At 44.8% G+C, this 25,801-nt stretch overlaps 2 protein-coding genes across 8 annotated transcripts; one reads left to right on the forward strand and one right to left on the reverse strand.

Moving 5' to 3' along the window:
- Positions 1-1,075: 1,075 nt before the first annotated feature.
- Positions 1,076-18,981, reverse strand: NPC2 (NPC intracellular cholesterol transporter 2). Of its 3 annotated transcripts, none has more exons than XR_012002244.1 (4): positions 18,683-18,919; positions 14,302-14,409; positions 11,343-12,975; positions 1,076-4,619 (listed from the first exon to the last, which is right to left on the reverse strand). XR_012002244.1 is itself a non-coding variant. In XM_026008595.2 (4 exons), the coding sequence occupies exons 1-4, from the start codon at positions 18,762-18,764 to the stop codon at positions 10,340-10,342; spliced, it is 447 nt and encodes a 148-aa protein (XP_025864380.1). In that variant the 5' UTR covers positions 18,765-18,981; the 3' UTR covers positions 9,579-10,339. The 3 variants fall into 3 exon arrangements, 2 of the variants coding, with proteins under 2 accessions (XP_025864380.1, XP_025864379.1); XM_026008595.2 differs by lacking the exon at positions 1,076-4,619 and adding an exon at positions 9,579-10,426 and having other exon boundaries at positions 12,803-12,975; positions 18,686-18,981; XM_026008594.2 differs by lacking the exon at positions 1,076-4,619 and adding an exon at positions 9,579-10,426 and having other exon boundaries at positions 12,803-12,975; positions 18,683-18,953.
- Positions 18,982-19,149: 168 nt separating this feature from the next.
- On the forward strand, positions 19,150-25,704 carry ISCA2 (iron-sulfur cluster assembly 2). 5 transcript variants are annotated; one of them, XR_012002245.1, is made up of 5 exons: positions 19,175-19,287; positions 19,456-19,558; positions 19,686-19,801; positions 20,182-22,179; positions 22,625-25,704. XR_012002245.1 is itself a non-coding variant. In XM_026008597.2 (4 exons), exons 1-4 carry the CDS (start codon positions 19,217-19,219, stop codon positions 20,354-20,356), a joined length of 465 nt encoding a protein of 154 aa, XP_025864382.1. In that variant the 5' UTR covers positions 19,150-19,216; the 3' UTR covers positions 20,357-25,704. The 5 variants fall into 5 exon arrangements, 1 of the variants encoding a protein (XP_025864382.1); XR_012002247.1 differs by having other exon boundaries at positions 24,299-25,704; XR_012002246.1 differs by having other exon boundaries at positions 20,182-22,159.
- Positions 25,705-25,801: the final 97 nt, after the last annotated feature.

The raw sequence follows: 25,801 nt of genomic DNA on the forward strand, positions 1-25,801 counted from the left end.
TAGGAGAGAAGAGGAAGGACCTTCCTCAGACACCTACTCTTCTAACTTCCTGTTTCCTACTGCTGCCTACCTCTCAGAATTTTGGTCTTGCAGGCTTTGCAATTTGCATGGTTATCTTCACCAAGATTTGATCTACTCTGATCCCGGGGAATCCCTGGGCTGGACAGTGGGCAAGTATTGGCTGCACATGGTTTCAAGGTGCCTAGTGTTAAAAACAGACACAGCCCTGTCTTCAGGGCGCTCCCTGTTTCTCCTGGAGTGGAAGCAAACACAGCTGACAATGGAAACATACAGAGAAACTAGAGCCTAAATTCCTTATAGGTAAATGCAGGAAGTGAAATTCTCTTCTTTGTGCTTTCTGCTTTCAACTCAGTCTTGCTATCTCCCTATTGTCTCCCCCACGATTCCATCCTGGAAGAGCTTGGACACAACACCCCACAGAGCCTCTTTACTTAGATCTTCTCCAGAGAGATACAGAAATGGCCCCAACTCTCACTGGTGGAGTGGACAGGCCAAGCAATATTGATAAAAAAATCCAATTAACAATTTACAGACTGGACCGGGAGTGAGTTCTTTGCTATGGACTCAGTTCGACACTTAAGGTCCAACCACAAGTCATTGTGCGTGGTCTTTGCAGGTGTGGTGAGCAGTACAAAAATGCATGAGATAAATCTTGCATTGAAACAGCATATCTTCCGTGTATTTCTATACTTGATTTACAAAACTTCAATCATACAGAATCCTTTGGAGTGTAGTACTTTGAGTTATTAATGCTTCTCAGACTCCTTCACTGAACTACTGCTAACGTCATTAATGTCTTTGAAATCTCGTGTGTTTTTATAATCATAAGAAATTTATATTCTACTCTGTATCAGTATTGGTTTCATGATATAAAATGATCCTCCACCTCCCCAATCCCACACTTATCAAAGTCTAGTTACAACTGAAGCAGTAGGAAAATGGGACGGTAATCCTGTCTTTTGTACCCCAGCATGTTATATTGCATCCAAGGCATATAGGTACCACCTGAGAATGAAGGTGGTAGATACTCAATACCCTGGAACTAAGTAAGCGGTTTTTTTTTTTTTTTTTTTTTTTTTTTAAGATTTTATTTAAGAGAGTGAGGCAGAGACATAGGTAGAGGGAGAAGCAGGCTTCCTGTTGGGAGCCTGATGCGGGACTCAATCCCAGGATCATGACCTGAGCCAAAGGCAGACACTCAACCACTGAGCCATCCAGGTGTCCCTAAGTAAGCATGTTTGATTATAATCTGACCACATACCCAGTATTACTAATTCTCCCTCCATTCCAGGTCACTTCCCAGGTCTGACCTTGCCAGGTGGCTCCAGTCTTTCCATTTTTCCTCCCTTGGTCCCGTCCCCACAGATACAAGCTTGGGGCCTCCTAGTTCTGGGACATCCCATCCCGGGCTACCTTCTTTTTGTGCCTCTCTCATGGGAGGCTCTCTGTTTGGTTCTGGCCCTTGTTCTTGTGTATTGTATATTAGCTATTTGGTTTTGGACACTCAACCATTTAGGCCCAAGGCAAAAAGTGGCTACAAAACCCATTTATCATTCAATTAATTTATTCAAAAAATATTTATTGGCCACTTGCTCCTTGGACTGAGAGCACTCTTAGACACTGAGAATACGGGGATGAACAAAATAGAAATGTTCTCTACCCCAGAAGGACAGACATTTAATTATAGAATCAAAGAATCACAGTATGTAATTCTGAATTGTACCATGAGAGGAGAGAACAGGGGGCTCTGAGGATTTAGAACAAAGCACTTGATCTGATCTGGGCTAGGGTGGTCAGGGAAGGCTTCCTCTCAGCAGAAATGTAGAGGATGAGCAGGGGTTAACTAAATGAATGTTAACTAAGTTGAGAGGAGCATTCCAGGCAGAGGGACAAGCATGTGCCAGAGTCCTGTGGCTGAGGGAAGGGAGCACAGCTAATGTGAGGAACTGAAAGGAGACCAGTGTGGCTTCAGTGTGGCTGAAGCATAGATAGAAAGGAGAAGTGGGTCAGGTAGGCTGGGGAGTGGTGGCCAGAATTCTAAAATACTGAGTATGTGGTCAGGACATAACTAAATATGCTTACTTAGTTCCAGGGTAAATGAAGTAGAAGGAATTTTAAGTTAAAAAAAAAAAAATCAGCTGTTTGGCAGGAGGTCAACTCACTACAATAAATATTCCAAAAAAATCTCAGAAGACACAGGGCAGGGACATATTTGTTGAATGAATGAATGAGAGAAGGATAAATGAGGGATGACTAAAGATCAAGAATATGGTGTTAGACATCTCCACTTACGGCCTGGCTCCCAACAGAACCCTGATCTGGCTCTGTCTCTTCCAGACCAAATTACCCCCAGTGCTCTTCCTTCTGGTTGCCATGGCATTCCGTACCTGTGACTGGCATTGTTTCACTGTATCACAGTGATGAGTTTGCTGCTTGCCTCTCCCACTGGACTCTGAGCTTCTTGAAGGCAGGGACCTTGCCTTCCTCATTCTTTTGTCCCGAGGGCCCTTCACTGTGCTAGGCACAAAATAGGAGCTCAGTAAGTGTTGGCTGAAGGACAGCACGCTGTAGCACGCGTTCTGGCCCATATAAATTCAACTAGGCTGTGTGGTGATCAGGATGACGAGTGACAGGTTGCCTAAGCCTTCTATACCCTCAGGACTAAGCAAACATTAAGGGAGAGCCATCTGCATTAAACATCTGTTTTGTGCCCAAATCTTAAACTTGTTCTTCTAAGCGATCAAATCCAGAACCTTGTTTTTCTTGTGGGTTTTTCTGTGGGTGTGTCCAGCTCATCAAGTCAATGACAACTAGGCAGGAAAATCCAAAGGATGAATTGCTAGTCCTCCCCACTAGCCTGTGATAGGAGTATGAGTATGAGTAACTTTTATATTTCCAAGCTTCCAAGCTACCACATGCACACCCATCATTTCCTTTTGTTCATGAACCACCTCTATGAGATATTCAACTAAAAAAAGCTAAATGATTCATCCAAGGTCACATGGCAAATCAGTCAGGCCTAGAAGCTTTTCTCCTACATTCATTCTGCTGCCTTATTCCCTAACCCACCACTTCGCTTTACCCACCTTGCAAGAAGATGGTTCTCAGCAGCCATAATCTGGGAGATGCTCCAATAGCTCTTTGGGCCTTGTTCCTGCTGAGCAAGCACAGGCAAGCTCTGGTGGGAAGCCAAGGCCAGGCGGGGTGGGATGGGGTGGTCTGCCAGAGGCTGCAGGGATTTAGCCTCTACCAGAGAAGCGAGAGAGTTGGATAAGCCAGATCCTCTTCCTCTTGCCCTTCTGGAGTCAAGCTGACACAATGTGCAGCTAGAGAGCCATCATCATGACCCAGACAGGAGGAGCCAGGAGCAGTCAGAAGGTTTGCTGAACTGAACTGAAGCCAGAAGCCAGGCAGGGAAGGGGAGCTACTTCCTCCCAAGCCCAAGGCCAGGACCCTTCAGGCTGGAGACAGGCTAGTGTGGTCAATGAGTCTTGGATGCCGTTGACAGCTGGCTTCTACAAGAGATGAGCCCGAGTCCTGCTCTGGAGCTACCCATCCAGGATAGGGCACCACTGTGCCTTCTTCGGGAGAATGAAAACAGGTCAACCGTTATTCTTCCCGTCCCGTTGGAGACCAAAACTACTATAGAACTAAATGGTCAGATTCAAAACCTAAGGAGTCATGACATTTTCCTGTATTAAAAAAAAAAAAATTCACTAAAAAACTGCTGAGTGCTGAGTTTTGGGCATTTACTTAAATGTGAAAGGGCAATCTCTGTTCTCAAGATGTTTACAGTTCTAGTTAGGAAGGTAAGCTGACAGATGAAAATTATACATAAAAAAGAATGGTTAATCGTTCTAAAGAGAGAGGATTAGAATCTGCCTTAATGAAGGCAAACCACAGGGAGGACCATCAGAGGGAACATTAGTCTTGAATGGCACCTGGAATTAAATTTGGAAGACAAATCCACGGCAAATGCCTACGATTCTAGGCCATTGAGCAGTTTCCATGGCTGCAACCTTCTTTTCTTATCTGGGAGGATAATAATGATCAGGTACTTATTAGAGATGGGCACCCGCACAGAGCACTTTGCATATACCACCTCAGGTCATCAGTAGAACAGCGAGGGGGTATTCTGATTCTATTCTATGGAGGCGGAAAGCAAGGCCTTCAGAGGTTAAATAACTTACCAAAGTCAATCAATGGGGGAAGAGTTGGAGGTGGGGTATAAACTAAGCTTGTAGTTACCATTTTAAATGTTGCAGAAATCTATAGACAACTATGTTCCAAAGGTGAAAATCTCCTCCCAGATCCTGGGGGAAATGCTCAATCATCCCGTGGAGCAGAGCAAAGGTTGGGTGGCATCTCTCTCTTTCTGGTGCCAGGTTTCTAGACTATAAAACTCTCTGGGATGAATCGAGACCAACAACTCCAGGCAAAAGGCAAGTTTAGGAAAACAACAACAACAAAAAACCCAAACCATGTATCTTGGGATTCCTGGGCGGCTCAGCGGTTGAGCGTCTGTCTGCCTTTGGCCCAGGGCGTGATCCTGGGGTCCCGTTATCGATATGTCCCACATCGGGCTTCCTGCATGGAGCCTGTTTCTCTCTTTGCTTCTCTCTCTGTGTCTCTCATGAGTAAATAAATAAAATCTTAAAAAAAAAAAAAAAAAAAAAGACTACGCATCTCAGTGTTCTGGAGGAACAGGTGAAAGTCCCCTGGGTCAAACATGTCTGAGACGCCTCTAAATCAAAAGTCTTGGGCAGCCCGGGGGGCTCAGCGATTTAGCACCACCTTCAGCCCAGGGCGTGATCCTGGAGACCCGGGATCAAGTCCCACGTCGGGCTCCCTGCATGGAGCCTGCTTCTCCCTCTGCCTGTGTCTCTGCCTCTCTCTCTGTGTCTCCCATGATTATATAAATAAAATCCTAAAAATCAATCAATCAATCAATCAATAAATAAATAAATAAAAAGTCTTGGTCTCAGCCGACAGCCTCTCTGGACTCCAGAGATATCCCTCCCTCTCGCAGGTAGGATTAGGCTGCTTCCGCTCCCCCCTGGTGCCAAAACTTCCCTTCAGTGTCTCATTGAATCATCAACTGTGAGTCCGACAGAGACTTTAGAGATTAACCAGCCCAGTCCTTTCAATTTACAAACCATAAGTTACCAGTAGTTACTGGCAGAGCCACCAAGAATGCTTTTTCTCCTTGTCTGGGTCCAAGGTCATCTTACCGCTCAACACCGATGGCAGTTACTTTCCTTGATTGCAAACCTTGAGAAGGAATCTTACCGCTCTTGTGCACATCTACAGAGACTCCATCAAACCTTGTCTTATTTTTTTTTAAAGATTTTATTTATTTATTCATGAAAGACACAGAGAGAGACAGAGACACAGGCAGAGGGAGAAGCGGGCTCCATGCAGGGAGCCCAATGTGGGACTCGATCCTGGGACTCCAGGATCACACCCTGGGCCAAAGGCAGATGCTCAACCACTGAGCCACCCAAGCATCCACGTCTTTCCTATTTGGTTCCAGGTGCAGCACTCTTCTGTGGTAGAGCCATGCGTGTGGGTGGGTAGAGGGCAGAGAACAGAGTGGTGTGTTTCTCTAGTGCTGACAACAGACATGGCTCTGGCTGGCCAGCCTTCTGCTTCCTCACTGGAGGCCCCAACCTCTCGGCCATATTCAAGGGCAGCAGCCATCCGTTTCATCTGCCAGGCTCCTTATCGGTCTGACCCACTGGCAGCCAGAGCTAAGCTCCTTTCACCTGCCAGCTGCTTATCTGGGCCACAGGATGCGTGGAGAAGGGCCTGTCATGCAGAGAGGAGCCAAGACTCTTTCTCTCAGAGCCCCTGCAGATGAGGGTTGTGGCACTGGCATGCTAGGTCTGCCCCCAAGATCTCATGCCCTTCCTCTCCACTTGGGGTGAACGCCTGTGTTCTGTGGCTGCAGGACGCAGGAGGGGGGTGGCACACAGAGAACAGGTGGGGAATGCCTGCAGGAAGTGGACGAGGTCACTGCTTTTCTGTCCTAGTGGTAGGGAGCTAGCGAAGGTCACTCAACTTTGCTCATCCTCTTCCGGGACCCATAAGGGCCTCTGCAGTCCATCTCTTAGGCTCCACCCTCCACCCTGTCCTTCACTCCTTTTTAGGAACCAAACCCCTGATTTGGAGAGCATGGTAGGTTCCCATAGCAATGGGCCTTTCAGCTGTTTCTATGGCAACCAACACCCAGACCATTTAGTTGCTAGTCAACTGACAGCTGTAAGTGAATAGGCTTCAGTTTGGAACCTGAGGGATGGGCCAGGGGATTCTCTTTGTAGAAAAAGATACAACCACCCCAAATGACTCCACTCCTCTCAGCATTCTTTTAGGCAACATCTGTGGAGAACCAGTGCCATCTTCTACTGCAGGTCAGACAACAGTGCCTCTCCTATTCCCAACACACACACACACACACACACAGCTGAGGACCCCAGGCTTTTAAATTTTCTAAGCTGTTTCCAGTTCTCTTTCCCAAAGGGCCCTTGGGAAAAACACTGGTTCAAGATGACTATCCCCTTAGTGACAAATCTCACACATAACCCTTTCCTTGGTGTAGGTGTTCTTCCTATGTACCACGACCTCGTCCTCAGACCAACTGTTTCTCCTCCCAGACTTTCAAGTGTATTGATTATTAAATAATTAACCTCAGTAAGCAAGCTAGTCATTTAAGCAACATTTGCTCTTTGGATTGTCTGACATGAATGACTAATCCTAGATCATCTTCCCTTAGCCTGGACCTCACCTACAGAGAACAAGTTTTTATCAACCTTTTCAAAGCATAATTAAGATCAGTCTTAACTGTTTCTTTTTAAAAAACCAACTAAGATTTCAAAACCAAACATACGGGGTTGGAAATTATTCCATGCTTATTGCTTTTCATTAACCTGAAGATCTGACTAAATGTCAGGCCTCCCACCTACCACTCTCCCAAACTAAATACTGGATATTGGGTTCTTTTTATTCTGTGAGCAGGGGTACTCCTCATGCTCTTTTAATGACTGTGGAGTCTGGGATTGTTCTGCCCTGGAATTCATGCAAGAGAGGAGCTGTGTCTAAGCCTCCACGGCATGCTCAGTGGACTAGAAAAGTCTGAGACTGTCATTGGAAAGAGCATGACCTTTTTTATGTAGCCTAAGGTTCAGTGCTTCCCAATGCTTTAATGACTCTGGGGGCGCCAATGAACCGCCTGTACAGGAGACGACCTTTCCATCTAATCCCCCCTTGGGAGCCCTACCTCGCTTGCTATGGCAGACTGTGTAGCCTCACAATGGCTGGTAAACAGTTATAAGCTGTTGCATTAACTTTCTGCTCTGACTGAAGGGTAGACGCTACCTGAACTACTTTTTTTTTGTCTTCTTTTAACATATGAGGGGCATGAGTACAAAACGCAGGGTAGGTCATGGTGAGCCTGGAATGCGCTCAGTGACGGGAGCAATCCTCTGAGAACAGGGAGAGAGCAGGCATGCACGAGAACTGAGCTTTTCCAGCCATCTCGAGAAGTTCCATGCAGAGAATAGGTTCATTTTTCTAAGGTGGCATATCATCACACATCTGATTGAACCTTCTGATTTTCCTGCTTTTTCTAGAGGAGGAAGAATGTCTGCCTCCTAGAATAATACCGAACATCTACCCAGTGTGTACTATGTACCAGGGGTCATTTAAAGTATTTTACATGCATCATCCCATTTAGTTCCTGCAGCCCTGCTGTTATTACCCCTATTTAACAGATAAGGAAACAGAAACACAGAGAGGTTAAGGTATTTGAAGATTGCACTGGTCGTCCTATTAATTAGTGAAGTGAGGATCCAACTACTGGAAGTCTGAAGCCAGAAACCATAGCAGTTAACCACCTTTGAAATTGGCCAAGTTGGGACACCTGGGTGGCTCAGTGGTTTAGTGTCTGCCTTTGGCCCAGGGCATGATCCTGGGGTCCCAGGATCAAGTCCCACATCAGGCTCCCTGCGTGGAGCCTGCTCCTCCCTCTGCCTATGTCTCTGCCTCTCTCTCTCTGTGTCTCTCATGAATAAATAAAATCTTTTTTTTTTTTTTAAGAAATTGGCCAATTCTTTTTTTTTTTAAAGATTTTATTTTTATTTATTTATTCATGAGAGATACAGAGAGACAGAGACATAAGCAGGCTCCTTGCAGGGAGCCTGATGCAGGACTCAATCCCAGGATACCAGGATCATGACCTGAGCCCAAGGCAGACATTCAACCACTGAGACACCCAGGCGCCCCTGAAGTTGGCCAAGTCTGATAGACCTAGGGCCCATCATGAGGAGACCCAGGAGTGGGCTGACCCTCTAAACACAATGTGATAGGACACACAAAGTACCTTAGCTAAAGAAGACAGTGGTTGAACTGGCTCTGGGCAGTAACTAGTAAGTCTTGGCAGCTGCTAACTTTATTCCTGATCTATGGCTGTCCCCTGGTGGTTTTCCTGGGAAACTCACAAGCCAAGGAAATCCAAGGCTCTAGTGGGATGAAGTGAACTGGACCAAACAGCTTACTTGGTCAATCTTTTTTTAAAAAAGATTTTATTTATTTATAAGAGACGCAGAGAGAGAGAGAGGGGAAGAGACAGAGGGAGAAGCAGGCTCCATGCAGGGAGCCTGATGTGGGACTTGATCCTGGGATACCAGGATCATGCCCTGGGCCGAAGGCAGGCACTAAACTGCTGAGCTACCCAGGGATCCCCTTTACTTGGTCAATCTAAAAGCAGCCCAATCTAAAAGAGATGGCCTTTCAAGGTCCACATTTCCCAACTCACTTGTGAAGAGGGCTGTAATACCTATGACTGCTAAAAGCTGATTGACAGTACATTGTTTAAAAGCGGCAGCAAGAGGGCAGCCCTGGTGGCTCAGCAGTTTAGCGCCGCCTTCAGCCCAGGGTGTGATCCTGGAGACTGAGTCCCAGGTTGGGCTCCCATGGAGCCTGCTTCTCCCTCTGCCTGTGTCTCTGCCTCTCTCTCTGTCTCTCATGAATAAATAAATAAAATCTTAAAAAAAACCCACAACAACAAAAAACAGGCCGCAAGATATATGCCCCATGATTATACTTGGACTTCAAAAGCAGGAAATGCCAAGATTTAATTAACTTGGCCATTATTTGCCACAACTTCACATTTCATTTTTAAGCTCTATGCTTTCTTCATGGCTCAAGGCTCCCAAAAGACTACTATGCTTCATGCCAACTTATAACCTTTTACTCCCTGCCCTTTCCCCTACCTGCCAGTTTAGTTCCCTCGACCTTCCAGATGTTATACTCAACTAAGTGGTGTGTGCTTTCACTGCTTCTTTCAAGCACATATGGTTGTTAAGAGTGAGCAAAATATAGCAAAACAATAAGGTCATTTTGCATAAAACAGGCAAAGTCTAATTGGGCAAAGAGGGAAGAAATGACAGTTTCTGAAAAGAGTCACGTCTTCACTTCACTCTGGGCCCATGGTACCTGTGTCTACCTTCCACAGATCTGGGGGAAAACACTTTGAAAGAAGTAGGTGATCACCACCAACATGCAGAAGACAAGACCACCAAGTTTTATTTATTCAAAAGGACATTTCCAGTTGCACAAAGAGGCCACAGTTAGTGTTGTTAAAAAAAAAAAAAAATCAAACATCTGCTAATCAAGTGCTGCATTTAATGAAAACCACCTTAGACAGAAAAGGAGATAGGAGAGAACTATAGAGAACTGGCCACTCAGACGTGAGTTTCTGTGGTTGAGCATGTCCCCTCCATTGACATGCTGGGCACCACTGGACAGCCAGTCACTGTTGTTGAAGCAGCAGAGCTGGAGGTGCTGTCACAGGTCAGCAGACTTGCTGGCCCAATGTACGGAACTCAAGGAGGCACTTGGAGATGAGGAACTTGCGGATGTAATATCCCAGGAGGTGGGGGAGGTTGGGAACCCGTCCTCCGCTGCAAAGGCTGATCACCCGAGGGCAAATTATCCAGGGGCCCTATGCAGCCTCATTTGGGTCCTGACCAGCTGGACCCTCCGTATTCCAACAGCAAGAAACACTGAGGACAATTAAATTCATGCCTATCCCTCCCTCTCTCTTCTTCCCTCTAACCCTTCAAAGAAGATATTACAAGGGCAATAGTTCTGAGCTCTCAGGAAACAGGGTCTGGAACCTTCTGGAGGCTGAGAGGCATAAAATGGTGGTGTGGAAATTCCTTTCATCTTATGGCACTGATTTAGGTTAGACTGGATTTCTCCTGCCCTCCCTCCACTTGTGCTCTCTCACCCCCAGATGGACATACTGGCTTAAACAGCACTAGCCTTCAATCTGAACTGGGATTTCCCAGCAGAAGAGATGCTGGTTGTTGTCGCCCAGAAGCATCCACTGCACCACCAGTTTTATCTGGATAAAAGAGAGAAAGAATTGGGAAAAATGAAAGCAGGACCTTGCCTCAATCCAGAACTGATTTAACTATAAACCCTAGTAACAAACTGCCTAATTCTTCAGATCTTTCTTCTTAAATCATGCCATTATGAAGGTTGCTTGGGATGTGACCACAGCCCATGGCCTCAAACTTAGAAAAGCAAACTAAGTCACACCTATAATTTGGTGTTAGCGGCACCACATACTAACCTCATGAACTCAACAGATATGATTTTTTTTTAAAGATTTCATTTATTTATTCATGAGAGACAGAGAGAAAGAGAAGCAGAGACACAGGCAGAGGGAGAAGCAGGCTCCATGAAGGGAGCCTGATGTGGGACTCGATCCCAGGGCCCCAGGATCATACCTTGGGCTGAAGGCGGCTCTAAACCGCTGAGCCACCCAGGCTGCCCAAGAGATATAATTTCTAAAGCATTCTTTTCCCGTTTAGATCAGTGGTACATAATGAAGCCTTGCACAGAAGATAGTTTTACACTTAAACAATTTCTATGTATTTGGCAATCTGATCCAACTTTTTCCAAGCATAACCATGAAGAGCAGAGAGTAAAAAATTAGATTTGTAGGAATGATAAAATACCTTGTTAGCTGGAAATATCAAAACACAAAGGATGACCAAAACATTTTGACCATATAAATAATTTTATGAACAATAATGCTTTATAGCAATATAGCTTCAGTTGTATACCTTCCTTAAATTGTTCTTCTTCTTCTTCTTTTTTTTTTTTTGGTAATACACCTCATTAAAAATCTCTGCGTTGACTTGTTATACTCTGAACTGCCCCTTCTAATAAGTAAATTTTATTTATTTATTCTTGAGAGACACACACAGAGAGAGAGGCAGAGGAAGAAGCAGGCTCCATGCAGGGAAGGGAGCCTGATGTGGGACTCGATCCCAGCCAGGATCACGCCCTGGGCCCAGCCAGGCTCACGCCCTGGGCCGAAGGCAGGCACTAAACAGCAGGCACTAAACCGCTGAGCCACCAGGGCTGCCCTAAAGCTGTTTTTCAAACTACCACATACGAAGTGCCTACTGTGTCAGGCCTTAATTAGACACTCCGAGTAAGTGATGAGACTCAGAAATGCCAGTGATTTAATGGATACTCTGCAAATTAATCTGCAAACCTGTTCCTTTTTTAAGATTATTTCTCTCTCTCTATTTATTTGACACAGAGAGAAAGCCAGAGACTGCCAATTAATCTATAAACCTGTTCCTTTTTTAAGATTACTTCCCTATCTCTCTCTCTCTCTCTCTCTCTAAATTTATTTGACACAGAGAAAGCCAGAGAACAAAGGCTGAGGGAATGACAGGGAATGACAGCCTGAGGCAAAGGGAGAAGTAGACTCCCACACTGAGCAGGGAGCCCTCTGTAGGGCTCAATCCTTGGGATCATGACCTGAGCCGAAGGCAGATGCTTTAACTGACTGAGCCACCCAGGTGCCCCTACAAACCTGTTCCTGGCCCATGGGGTCTCCAATATCCCTTAAACACTGACTCCCTATATTAGAATCCCATTGGGATGTTAATTACTTGCCATTTCTAGAAAATAAATGGCCAGATTGCTCCTGGGTTCTACTTGATTTCCTTTAAAAAAAAAAATTCCTTTCCTTTATGGAAAAAAAGAATCCCTTTACTTCCTCCATTCCTATCAGGATTCCTATCTTTAATACAGGCCCATTCCAACAGGTTCCCTCTCACAAGTGTGTGGTAGAAAAAAAAGTAGGTATAGCAGGGCGAGCTAGAGGGGAAGGTAGGGGCTGGAGACAGATGGAGGGGAGAAAGAGGTGTGTGGGAAAAGTGCCTCTGCTGCAGAGCTAGGAAACTACTGTTCCTCTTGTTAAAAAATTAATGGAGAAACCAGGATTTTTTAGATAACCTGACATCTTGAACTATTTGATACTTGCCTAAAATTTTTTAACAGTGCACAGGTTTCAGGGTCACAAGGCCCACCTCTAAAACTAGATACAGTATTTCTTAGAGGAGTGGACTCTGTTTATATAGCCTAACATCAGAGGCTCAAATTTCTTCATTCATAAAACCAACGTAATAATGCCTCAGTAAAAGGTGGTCATGAGGATCCAGGAAAACACTGTATATCAGAATGGAATCAGCAGGTGACAAAGAACAAAGGGGAAAGGGGCATCGTGAAAAATATCTGCCCTACCTCAGGATTCCTAACACTCCAACTCCTCTCCTTACCCCCAAATTTCTGCTTCTTCACCAAGGAGTGATGAAGGACTCCTACTTCACTCTTTCCCTCCTGCCCCCCCTGCCCCCCCCTCACATTTCTAATCTAGTCACAGGCCTCCAGTGTCCTGAACGACAAGGTCACTTACAGAGGGGTATTCGTTCTTCACTGGCAGTTTGTTCAGGTAGCTGTAGGTCTTATCTTTCTGGATGGGGCAGTTGATTCCACTCTTACAACCATCAGCCTCAGGAATGGGAAAGGGAACTGCGACGCCCAACACGATGCCATGCACCACGGCTTTGCTACTTTGAGATGGAATATCTAAGAGGAAAAAAAGAGAATCAGAGAGTGAAGGAAACAGCCTGTTTCTAAACTGTAGGTGAAAAATTCAGTTATGTTCCCAAGCAATGGCAGTGCTATGATAGCAAATCATAAAGTCTGTACTTCTTAATTCTCAGTCTGTTTTTCTTTGTAGTTATGCTTGATACCTCTGTGAATGCTACAGAATTAAGTATTCACTCAAAAAAAAAAAAAAAAAAGCAACTAAGCAACCAAAAGGGTGTTTTCGTTGCTCTCACCCCCACCTTGCTTGCTCTTCACTGTCTTTCGGTTTCTCGGGAGAACCAGAGCTACGTAAATAACCTTATCCAACAAAGTAATGGAGTTTTTTGGCAGTAAACTTTCTTTTTATTAATTATATCAGCTTTTATCAGTGTATCGGGTTATCTTACAGAGCTTTAGAAGATTGGCCTCTGAATTCTCAAATACCCTGCCACAGGATTCCATTAGATATTAAGAACAAAATGGAAAGGAATCGGGGCAGCCCCAGTGGCGCAGCGGTTTAGCGCCACCTGCAGCCCAGGGTGTGATCCTGGAGACCCTCGAGTCCCACGTCCGGCTCTCTGTATGATGCCTGCTTCTCCCTCTGCCTGTGTCTCTGTCTCTCTCTCTCTCTGTCTCTATGAATAAATAGATAAATAAAATCTTTAAAAAAAAAAAAAAGGAAAGGAATCCCCACAGAAATGCCATGAGCTGTAACAATAAGAGAGAACCCTTACCCAAACTGGGTAAGATTAGAAAGAGGAGGTACATTTCTTGCCACCTTGCTACCCTCCACATCACAAGATGGGCAGGAGGAATAAATACAATAAATTAGTGCAACTAGAATTATGAGCTGTTAGGTTATTTTGGAGATCTGGAATATTGGCTCTGTTTCCTTTCTGGGTTGAGGATTATTTTTGTTTAGAAGGTACATTCTTGGTTTGGGACAAGAATGGGGGCAGTGTATTGTCCAGGAAAAGAAAACAACTCTAGTTATTTGGAGCTATGTTTAGGCTTAAGAACAGATGATTACAGGAACTTTGAGATTTCTTATTAGACTGCCCTGTCTAGTTCCACAGATAAAAAATAAGGAAAGGATTCAAGGTAGATGCCCTTTCTAGAAATGAAGCTCAGATTTTTTTCTTGGGTCCCAAATGAATTCCCTAAACCTTATAGAAGGTAAGTCTGAGCTTTGCACAAGTTGGAAGGGAGATCACAGACTTCCTGGCTGCAATTCTCCTTCCCACATCACCACCCTCATTCCAATACTTGGGACTGATGTTACGCTTTAAAATGAATTTGAAGGCAAGAGCCACTTTTACTCACTACTGGTGAAGGTGACATTGACACTGTAAGATTGGCCTTTGTGCAGTTTGCAAGGCTGGGTAGGGCATGGGTTCACATTCAGTTCTTTTATAACTCCAACTGCAGAACCTGTTAAAAAAAGAAAAATGAATTGGAATAGGAAGGAAAATGAATCACCTATGCTGTCCCCTACCTAATGGGAGGGTGCTCTGTTCTCCAGGAAACTCTTCATATTTGATGGCTGAAGGGGAAATAAAATCAGTTAAGTATAAAAAGCTAGCTCCCAGGCAGCCTGGGTGGCTCAGCGGTTTAGCACCGCCTTCAGCCCAGGGCATGATCCTGGAGACCTGGGATGAGTCCCTTGTCGGGCTCCCTGTATGGAGCCTGCTTCTCCCTCTGCCTGTGCCTCTGCCTTTGTCTCTCTCTCTTTCTCATTAATAAATAAATAAAATCTCAAAAAAAAAAAAAAAAAAAAAAAAAGCCCACTCCCCTGCTCTATAAACTGGGAGGGCTATACCAGGGAAAGTCATCCCCACCCCTCCTTCCATCCCCATGCAAGATTTAAAGCAGAATACATATGGCACAAGTGATGACTGCTTCAGCCTCTGGGCTGCCATTTCCACTTGGACTCTCAAGACTGGCTGCTTTTCAACTGTCCTCCCCCACTTCTTCTCATCCTGTCTGGCATTGCTCCATATTGGTGGTCTCTGAGCTTTGTGTACCCCTACCAGTGAAAACAATTTTAAGAATGCATCTGCAGTATACAGGTGTACACTCCACTTTGGAAATGTGTTCTTCGAAATAAGTGTCTTTGAGATGGGCTGTCTGTTTTTTTTAGTCTAAACAAAGACAGAAGTGCTATTTGCTCCCAGTAAATGCTTGACCTAAAGAAGTTAAATAAAATCTTTAAAAGTCTCACTGCCTCAGGATGCCCGGGTGGCTCAGTGGTTGAGCGCCTCCCTTCAGCCCAGGGTGTGATCCTAGAGTCTTGGGATGAGTCCCACATCAGGCTCCCTGCATGGAGCCTACTTCTCCCTCTGCCTGTGTTTCTGCCTCTGTGTGTGTGTGTGTGTGTGTGTGTCTCATGAATAAATAAATGTTTAAAAAAAAATTCCACTCCCTCATCTAGGCCCCTGAAACTGGACAGCTGAATTTGGAGAGAATGCAAGCAAACTGCTAACACCACCTATACCAAGGAAAGTTTAAGCTCTGCCATATGGCCATCATGGCTGAGAGGTTGGTTCTGGGACCTGACACTTGAGTTTGCAATCTCACAGGTTCCCTGACTTCCTGTGAAACCTCAAAACAAGATGCTTTATTCCTCTGGGGATAATAAGTGAGTAGCCTCCTAGGGTCAGTGAGCTAACACACATATAGCTCTTAGGTAAGTGTTTGCAACACAGTAGTTCTGTGTAAGTGTTCATTTTATTACCATCACATCAGGATTCAGTCCATGAATTTAATCTAGAATAGTTGCTCCTGGGTGGGTTAGCAAGTTCCCTCTTAACTAAAAAGGTGAGCCTCTCCTTTGCAGTCATTAGGTTAGTAGCTTAGCCCATAGGATATGAAATGAGAAACTCATGTAAATGTACTTGGCTTTCTGAGCCTGTGGCCAGCTCTTGGGTGGGACAGTTTCATCATACTGACCAAAAGTGTTCCAGCTAGGTCTATAAATAATAACTTGCTGTCCCTCATCCTCAGCTTCTTTCTCCAGCATGGCAATCTTCTCAAAACACACATGCAAGAATTCTCTTCTTTAAACACTGTCTTCCAATCTGTCTTCCTACCTTCTATGAACAGGAAAAAATATCCAGAACTCTAATTAATAACCCACTGAAAATCAGTGCTTAAGCCAGAGCTTTCGACATCCACTTCTATCTGCTTCTTTCAAGGCTGGGTCACCTGATCTTGTGGGACCTGAATAAAAGGTACTACTTGTAGCTCCTTCATCCAGCTTTCCTGACAAGAGGTTCTTGGACTTTCAATGTCAATAGAACAGTCTCAGTCCTAAAATGGCAAAAACAGCAAAACCAGTTTGCTTGGCCCCATTGCTTACTTGAGGAAATACCACTCCAGAGTGTTAGAGTGGAACTTGAAAACCTTTTGATGTGGGCACTGAAGTTTTTACATTGTTATTTTCCAATTCAAAAGTAAATTGAAAATCTGTAACTGGAAAAAAAAAAATCTGTAACTGAAACCATCCTTCCTTTAAGATGTTCTTGCCATAGGGGTACATCCGCTTTTTTCAAATGAGAACAATCTCTGGATTTGGTTTCCATAGCTTTTTTTTTTTTTTAATGTTAATGTTACCACAGAAACTCAAAGTGGTTCACAAACACCCACTAACTTCCTACAGCTTACTAGCTGTGAAAACTTGAGTAAGTTACTCCATGTGCCTGTTTCCTCATCTGTAAAAAAGATCCCGAGGGTTGGATGAGTTAATAAAGTTAATATAGTATCTTCAAAAAAAATTTGGCCACTAAGTTTAATGGAGGGAAACGCAGTAATTTGAGATAATAATAGCATTTTTCAAGTGCCAGTAGTTCAGTGGAACAGGATTTGTTAGGTTTTTTTTTTTTTTTTTTTAATTTTTATTTATTTATGATAGTCACACAGAGAGAGAGAGAGAGAGAGGCAGAGACACAGGCAGAGGGAGAAGCAGGCTCCATGCACCGGGAGCCCGACGTGGGACTCGATCCCGGGTCTCCAGGATCGCGCCCTAGGCCAAAGGCAGGCGCCAAACCGCTGCGCCACCCAGGGATCCCGTTTTTTTTTTTTTTTAAATTTTATTTATTTATTCATGAGAGACACAGAAAGAGAGAGGCAGAGACATAGGCAGAGGGAGAAGCAGGCTCCACGCAGGGAGCCTGACGTGGGAATCGACCCCTGGCCTCCAGGATCACGCCCTGGGCTGAAGGCAGATGCTTAACTGCTGAGCCACCCAGGCAACCCGATTTGTTAGATATTAATAGGCCAGCAGTCTTTACTCCTTCATCAGTCCTGTCCCCTGGTCTACTTTCCTTTTGCCTCAACAAGAATGCCTCACAGATTCTGATGGAATGCCTGGGTGGCTCAGCGGTTGAGCACCTGCCTTTGGCCCGGGGCGTAATCCTGGAGACCTGGGATCGAGTCCTCCATCAGGCTCCCTGTATGGGGACTGCTTCTCCCTCTGCCTGTGTCTCTGCCTCTCTCTGTGTGTCTCTCATGAATAAATAAATAAAATCTTAAAAAAAAAAAAAGAATTTTGACGACATAGTGTAAAGAGTATTTATTCCCTCATTTACCTTTTCAACAAATATTTATTGAGCAGTTACTATTACCTGGGCACTAGACATAAGGCATCAAACTTATTCCGGTTCCCATTCTGCTGGGTGACTTTGAGTAAGCATATCTAACATCTCTGGAATTCAGAGTGATTGACTACAGGATCTCCAGGAGGTTGCTTTCCAGCTCATAAATCTTATAAAATGTCTTCGGGATCCCTGGGTGGCGCAGCGGTTTGGCGCCTGCCTTTGGCCCAGGGCGCGATCCTGGAGACCCGGGATCAAATCCCTCGTCCGGCTCCCGGTGCATGGAGCCTGCTTCTCCCTCTCCCTCTGCCTGTGTCTCTGCCTCTCTCTCTCTCACTGTGTGCCTATCATAAATAAATAAAAAATAAAAAAAAATTAAAAAAAAATCTTATAGAATGTCTTCTTTCATGTCTCATTACACCTTTGCACTTCGGGAAAAGTTCTGCTCGGAACAATTCTATAGACTTGACTGAAGGAGCTCATTATTTCGTACCCTCCCCCTCCGCCCCCTCCCCCCGTCGTATTTCCCAACAAAGATCCCTACCACAGCAACAAGAGCGGGTTGTGTGTCACAAGCTGTGACCAGCAACACGAGTTTTATATCCAGGAGGAAAAAGTGATTAAGAAGCACAAAATGATATAGCTCAAAGGAAGCGGTGATGGAAGAGATCATGCAAAGGAGAATGGACTTTTGACTGGCCAGCAAAAAGGGAAATTTAAAAGAAAAGCAAACGGCGTGGGGAGGGAGAGGGCATCCGAGATAAGGGGCATACAAAAAAAAGGAAGTTGTGCCACCCCCCAAGCCCCGCGCAGCATTGGGACCTTCAACGGCCGGCCCTACAGACTTCAAGAACTTCAGCAAAAGGCCCAGCTCCAGGAAACGCCCAGGGACCCCAATCGCGCGTCCCAGAAAGAGACAAAGTTGCGCGCCGTCGGGTTTCGCCGCGGGCACCGGCTCCCGAACGGCCGCCCGCCGCAGCCCGCTCCCGGAGGGTCCCACGCCGAGCCCCGCCGCCCGCGGGGCCCGCCCCACCTAGCCCGGGGGCTCGGGGCAGGGTTCGGGGGGGGGCTCCCGCAGAGGGCGCGGGAATCTCGGGCAGGTTCGGGCTCACCACAGTCCTTGAAATGCACCGGCTCCGCCAGGGCCGAGGCGCCGAGCGCCAGGAGCAGGAACGCGGCCACCAAGAGACGCATCGCGGCTAGACAGGTTCCAAGCGCTCCAGGGAGGAAGAAGCGACCGCCTCAGTCACAAGATAACCTGCCGGGGTGGGCCAGGGGAGGATCCCGGTCAGGCGACCAGTCACCAGTAACCCGGGCTGGGCCCGCCCGCGGCCCGCCCCCTGCTCCCCGCTCCCGAGAGCCGCGTTTGGCTCGGGCCCGCCCAGACGCCGGCCGTCTCCGCCCATCCTGCCCGCCGCGGGCCCCGCGGGCTAGGCTCCAGCTCCGCCCCGCCCCTCCCCGCCCCGGCGCTCCGCCCGAGCCTCTTGGCACGCCCCCTCCGTCGTGAGAGCATCCCTAGCCAATCAAATCCCGTCTCCTCCAGCACCACCCAATAGGTGTGCTCGGAGGCGGGGTCTCCGTGGGTGGAGACTGGGGATTGGAGCAGAGGATTGGAGTGACGCGAGGGGCAGGGTCTGTGGAGGAAGATGGCGGCCGTCGGCGGGTTGTCTGTAACGGTGGCTGCGTTAAGGGCGGTCACTCCGTGGGCAAGGGGCAGGTACCACGTCTACAAAGGCACTTGGGGAGGGTGTTAGGTTCTGCGCCTCCGGGACTAAGGGGAAACTAAGGCCTGCGGGGGAGGCGAGGGTTTGGCGTGAGGCTGTCCAGGTGGAAGCCACCAGGTGTCCCTCTGCTGCGGGGCTCATCCTCCTGCCTTGCGCTGCAGGCTCCTCGCGGCCTCTCGCGGACCTCAGGCTCGTCGGGAAACGTCGTCCTCCAGCCCCGAGGCCGGCGAAGGGCAGATCCACCTCACTAACAGCTGCGTCCAGGTAGGCGAGCGGCGACGGCCCGGGGTGCGGGGACTGCCCCTTGGCCTCCCCTTCTTTCTCTCTTCGCCTGGCGTTCTTGATCCCCACCCCCCACCCATCTTTTTTTTTTTTTTTTTTCCCATTTCAGAGGCTTCTGGAAATCACCGAAGGGTCAGAATTCCTCAGGCTGGAAGTGGAGGGAGGTGGATGCTCCGGATTCCAATACAAATTTTCACTGGATACAGTTATCAACCCCGACGACAGGCAAGAAGGAAGGGGTGGGTCCTCAGAGAACGTGTGGGAGGGATAAAAGTGGACGTTTAACTTCAAATTTAAAGGGTCTGCTAAGAACGCCTAACACCACCATTCTCACGCAGTGGGAGTACAAGTGAAGATTTGTTGTCATGATTCAGAACAACCATGTTATAGGAGGAAAGTTGGCCTGTCTAGGTCCTAAGTCCCTAAACATTGACCACTATTCATTCCATTGACTCCTTGCCTCAGAGAAAAGCAGCACCTGTTTTAGAGGTAAAGAGGAATGCCTCACCTGTATTTGGTCAACAGGATGTGCACCTCGGGGCTCAGAGGATATTGTGTATTTGGTGTTTATGATCATCATTAATGTTTTCCTCCTGTCTTTTCAGGGTATTTGAACAGGGTGGGGCAAAAGTGGTGGTTGACTCTGATAGCTTCGCCTTCGTGAAAGGGGCCCAGGTGGACTTCAGCCAAGAACTGATCCGAAGCTCGTTTCAAGTGTTGAACAATCCTCAAGCACAGCAAGGCTGCTCCTGTGGATCATCCTTCTCTATCAAACTTTGATGTAACAACAGGTGATCCAGAGATTGCCACCGCTTGTACCAGTTTGAGGAACCTGGGATTAGTAGAATTCTAGAGGTTTCCTTCCAATCATGTCCTTCTCTCAATTTTATTTCCCTCAGTCCAGGAATGTTGTGTTTTGCCACTGTTATTTTCAGAATATGAAGCTTTTACACTTGATTTAATTCCACTCACACATTTCTAAGGCTAAGCCTCCAGGTGCTGTGATCTAAGATCTACTGACTGGTTGAAACCCACCCAGTATAATCTGTAGAGCCTCCAAGCTTCCAAAATTTGGAGTTTCTTTTCTGAGCTTCACAGCTGCTTATATATAGGTGTATAGCTATGTATAAAAGCTTCATTTTGAAGAAAGTCCTTATTTACTTGTGTACTGGATCAGGGTCACAGATTGGGTAGCTTGAACACCGGCTAGGCTAGAGAGGATGAGAAAGGCAAAGGGAAGATTCTTTTTTTCATCTCACTCTTCTGAATGTGCTAGTTGAAATCCTTCTTTTTCTCCACTTCCCATTTGTTAGGGTAGATACATTTTTCTCTCTTACTAGCCAGTGTGCTAGATTCATAAAACCAACAGCCCACCCAGAAAACTTGGATCTAACTAACTCTCACTGATATCCTGAATCATTTGAAAAATAGTCCCCATACTCCATACTCACACAGACACTTAAAGATTCTGTGATCAGTCAGTGACTGAGTCTTTTTAGGATACATTGTTTCACTTAATGGTGTAAAATGTCATTGGTCTCATGCTTTGCAGGAAGTGGTCCATTTATTGGTATAGATAATGGATAGTTAGGGATTTTCTTTCAGGTTGGATTACCAGATAAAATGATGCCCAGTTAAATATGAATTTCAAATAAATGACAAATAACTTTTATTATGTCCCAAATATTTCATGAAACATCTACTAAAATTTGTCATTTATTTGAAATTCAAATTTAACTGGGCATTGTGTATTTTTATTTGTTAAACCTGGCAAGTTTTTTTTAGGGTCACTGAAAGAAAAGCTTTTAAAGCCAAGTCCATTAAATTTTAAATTTATTATTTGGGTATGGCACTTAATTAGGCTACAGAACTAGAATAATTGTGACATGTATGTGACAGTGCTGGGGGAGCCGGAACTGTGTGGACAGACAACTAAAAAAAGACAAATCCCACCATCACAACAAATGATTTATTAATGTTTATGTTGGGGAAACCACAACCAAATTGATTCTGGAAAAATTATTGGTTAAGCCTTTGTTTTCCTAAAAGTTCATTACAGCAAAAACTTAAATTTCTGAACTGGATTGGAATTAAGGTCATTCAGTAGAAGACTTTACCAGTAAAAAGGGAAATGCAGAGTTTAGAGACAGAAGCTTAGGTACTTAACATTTTCAATATGGGAAAACCTGGAATTTGGAGAAAGCAAACCTGTTGTGTGTACAAAGAGGAAGGAGGGGACACTCAGATTTAGCAGATTCAGGTTTAGCAGATTTCTATGGAAGGAAGCAGAAAGCAACATATCATGGGAGTGTCTGTAACTTTACTAAGACATTTAAAGTTATGCCAATACCTGAGCCTATAAGGTTTTCAATTCAGACTAAGTCTTTTCATCCTGTTTAAAAAGAGATTTTGTTACATTTTAAGTGTTAGAACCTATTCTTTTAAAGAGTGCACTTTATTTTTATTTATTATTTAAAATAAGCTCATGCCCAACATGGGGCTTGAACTCATGACTGAAACCAAGAGTCACATGCTCTACTGACTGGACCAGCCAGGTGCCCCATGACTTGGTGATTTTAAAATGCATTCAGAGGAACGCCTGGGTAGCTCAGCGGTTAAGTGTCTGCCTTTGGCTCAGGGCATGATCCTGGAGTCCTGGAATCGAGTCCCACACTAGGTTCCCTGCATGGAGCCTGCTTCTCCCTCTGCCTGTGTCTCTGTCTCTCTCTGTCTCTGTCTCTCATGAATAAATAAAATCTTAAATAATAAAACTCATTCAGAGCGCAAACTTAAAATCTTTAGATGCTAACTAAACCATTAAATTGCATGGTCAGACAGGAACGGAGTCCCTTGAAATGCCCATATGTAAGTGCTGTTTTTTTTTATTTTTTTAAGATTTTATTTATTTATTCATGAAATACACGGGAGAGAAAGACAGAGACATAGGCAGAGAGAGAAGCAGGCTCCAGGCAGAGAGCCTGATGTGGGACTCGATCTTGAGACTGCGGGATCACGCCCTGAGCCAGGGGCAGGTGCTCAACCGCTGAGCCACCCAGGCATCCCTGTAAGTGCTGTTAATGGGAGAATTGGAATTCTCTGTTTTAGAAAGGGTGGGTTTGGGAGAAATCACATTGAGAAAGCCTTATGGGAAAATCTGAAGTAGTAACAAGAAGTTTCCATTGGAGTAGGATGATACAGAAATTTTAAGAGCACAGATCATTGAGAAATAAATACATCAAGGGAACAGTACAGTGGGCAATTTGCTTGGAATAAATAGTAAGTGTAGTAAAATAGGTTTAGGGTCTTTTGCAGGCCCTTAGGACCAGATGCCCTCTTTCTGGGAAAGACCAACAGATGTTTTCACAAATTTTGCTCACTGTGCAAATGCATTTAGGAAAACTTTATATTCTTCTAGTATCCTCTGGAAGATTTTTTGCTTCCCCATTACTTTCAAGGGGAAAGGTCTCACTGTTGCAGAATTGGTTTTATTTATGCAAGTTAGTGTTTGGAGGCAGCATACCTTTACCTTTGCCCTAGCAAACATAATGTAAGAACCAAAGGCAAGGAAGCCCTGCATCTGCTTTATGTTGTGAATCTGCCTTTTTTTTTTTTTTTTTTAATATATTATTTATTTGAGAGAAAGTGAGAAGGAGCAGGGGGAAAGGCAGAAGCAGACTTCCTGCTGAACAGGGAGCCTGATGTGGGGCTTGATCCTAGGACTCTGGGATCATGACCTGAGCCAAAGGCAGACACTTAACTGACTGAACCACCCGAGCACCTGTGTTGTGGATCTGCTTTATGTTTTTGGCTCAAAAGAGGGGGGTCTTTTGGCCAACTGAACCACCGTGGTGCCTCAGCTTTTTTTTTTTTTTTTTAATTTAAGATTTTATTTATTTGAGTGAGAGAGAGCATGAGTGGAGGGTAGGGCAGAGGGAGAGGGATAAGCAGACTCCCCTTTGAGCAGGGAGCCTGAAGCAGGGCTCAATCCTAGGATCCTGAGATCATGACCCAAGCCAAAGGCAGACACTTAACTGACTGAACCACCCAAGCACCTGTGTTGTGGATCTGCTTTATGTTTTTGGCTCAAAAGAGGGGGGCCTTTTGGTCAATGTCCAGATCTTACCTTGTGGCATCATATTCTTCAGTTACGTGATTGATTGTGTAAACTGTAGGTGTCCCACCCACCCTTAGTTTCTTTGGGAATGTTGACAAGTCACAAGGGATTAGGAGAAAATAGGTTTAGAAGTAAGAGATTAGAAAGGGCTACTAAAGTAGGTGTCCCACAAGAACTTTCTAACTTTTCTAACTTCTCAGACTTGAAAACTCATTATTTCAGCCTTCCGTTATAAAGCATTGAGTGGAGGGTTGACATTTGGCAGGAGCATCTTATATGGAGAAGTGGGCAGCACTGATTGTATGGGGTAGCCCTCCCTTAAATGCTGGGTGAGAGTGGATACATGCTGTTCGTAGTGGACAGGACCTAACATTGCCCACTGCAACATAATTATGGTCTTGCGTGTTTGTTTCAATGGCAGAAAACTACTTTACTTTTCTAGGTATCTAGCAATTTTTTTTTTTAAAGATTTATTTATTCATGAGAGACAGAGAGGCAGAGACATAGGCAGAAGAAGAAGCAGGCTCCTCGCAGGAAGCCCGATGTGGGACTCAATCCCGGATTCTGGGATCATGCCCTGAGCCAAAGGCAGATGTTCATCCACTGAGCCACCCAGGTGTCCCATCTAGCAGTAGTGTTTATGATTGCTCTTTTAAAATCCCTATTTGCCATTTCTCCACAGAAATGCTACAGGGCTGTTTAAAGGAAGTTTGCTTTAAGAAGTTTTGAAATAATTAATGTGGCTTTAATTGGTGGATAAATATATAAAGAAGGGAGCATTAAAGTGGTCTGTGGCCAAAGCTCTATTTAAAAATATTTTATTTTTTGGAAAGATAATACACATGGTACAAAATTCAGAAAGACACAAAAGGGGATACAGTGAAAAGTCAAGTCTCCCAGTCCTGTACCCATCCACCCTGTTACCCTCCCCACAAACCACTGTTGTTTCTAAGAATTTACTCTATAGGAATAATCCCATAGATATAATGTGAAATAACATATACACAAGAATATTTATTATAGCATTGCTTATAATAGCAAGAGATAGGAAACAATGGAAATGTCCATCATAGGGGACTGATTAAATAAATTAAGATTTATCCATTTAGTGGAATAGTGTACAATTATAAAATAGAATGAGAGTTCTTTATGTTCTTTATGGATTAAGTGAAAAAAGCAAAGTGCAGAACAGCATGCATCGGATGCTATTTGTGTTTTTTATACAAAGAATTATGTGTATGTGCATGAAGTTTTTCTGGAAGGGTGAGTAGGAGTGTGAGGATTGGGAGGAGGCGCAGCGCCAGTGGGTATATGGAAGAGTTGTAAGTTCTCTGAACGGTGGGGTATAAGGCAGAGTGGCAAGGATGAGGTCAGCAGATACCCACTTGTCTTTCCCCTTTCTTTTGTTAAATAGCAGCATATGTTCCACTTTGTTGTACAGCCTTCTTTCCCCACTTAGTCTATTTTGGATTTCTTTTCAAGGCATTTAGAGCCATTTTTTTTTTTTCTTTCCTTTTTAGGCCTCTGTAACAACTAATTGTTTCTACTCTTTTGCTGTTACAAGTAATGTTATAATAAATAACCTATTACATGTGTCATTTCACATTTGATGAGAATATATCTGAAGGTTAAATTCCTAGAAGAATCAAAGAGTAAGTGCTTTTATAATTTCAAGACATTGCCATATTATCCTCTTCAAAAGTTGTGTCAATTTAAGCCCCTGTTAGCTATTTATGTGAGTACCTCTTTCACCAGATGCTTGCCAACTAGGAGTCTTAACAAACTTTTTGATCTTTGCCAATCTGACAGTTTCTAAAAAGTGTATCAAGTGTGGTTTTAACTCAAATTTATTTTGTTATGAATATTTTCATATGTGTAAAAACTACATATTTTTGTCTGCTGAAAATATCTCAACTAGTATAGTAACCTAGAGCAAACTGTTTAAACTCTGTGTGTTTTAATTTCCTCATCTGTAAATTAGGAATAAAATAGTAAGGATTGTTGGATGATTAAATGAAATTTGTGTTCAGCACTCAGTATAGTGCCTGGCATGTAACAAGCATTTAATAAGTTATTATGGGATGGCTGACAATCAGAGCAGCAGGTAGGAC

This window comes from Vulpes vulpes, chromosome 6 (genome assembly GCF_048418805.1).
Source record: "Vulpes vulpes isolate BD-2025 chromosome 6, VulVul3, whole genome shotgun sequence".
Lineage (NCBI taxonomy): Eukaryota > Metazoa > Chordata > Mammalia > Carnivora > Canidae > Vulpes > Vulpes vulpes.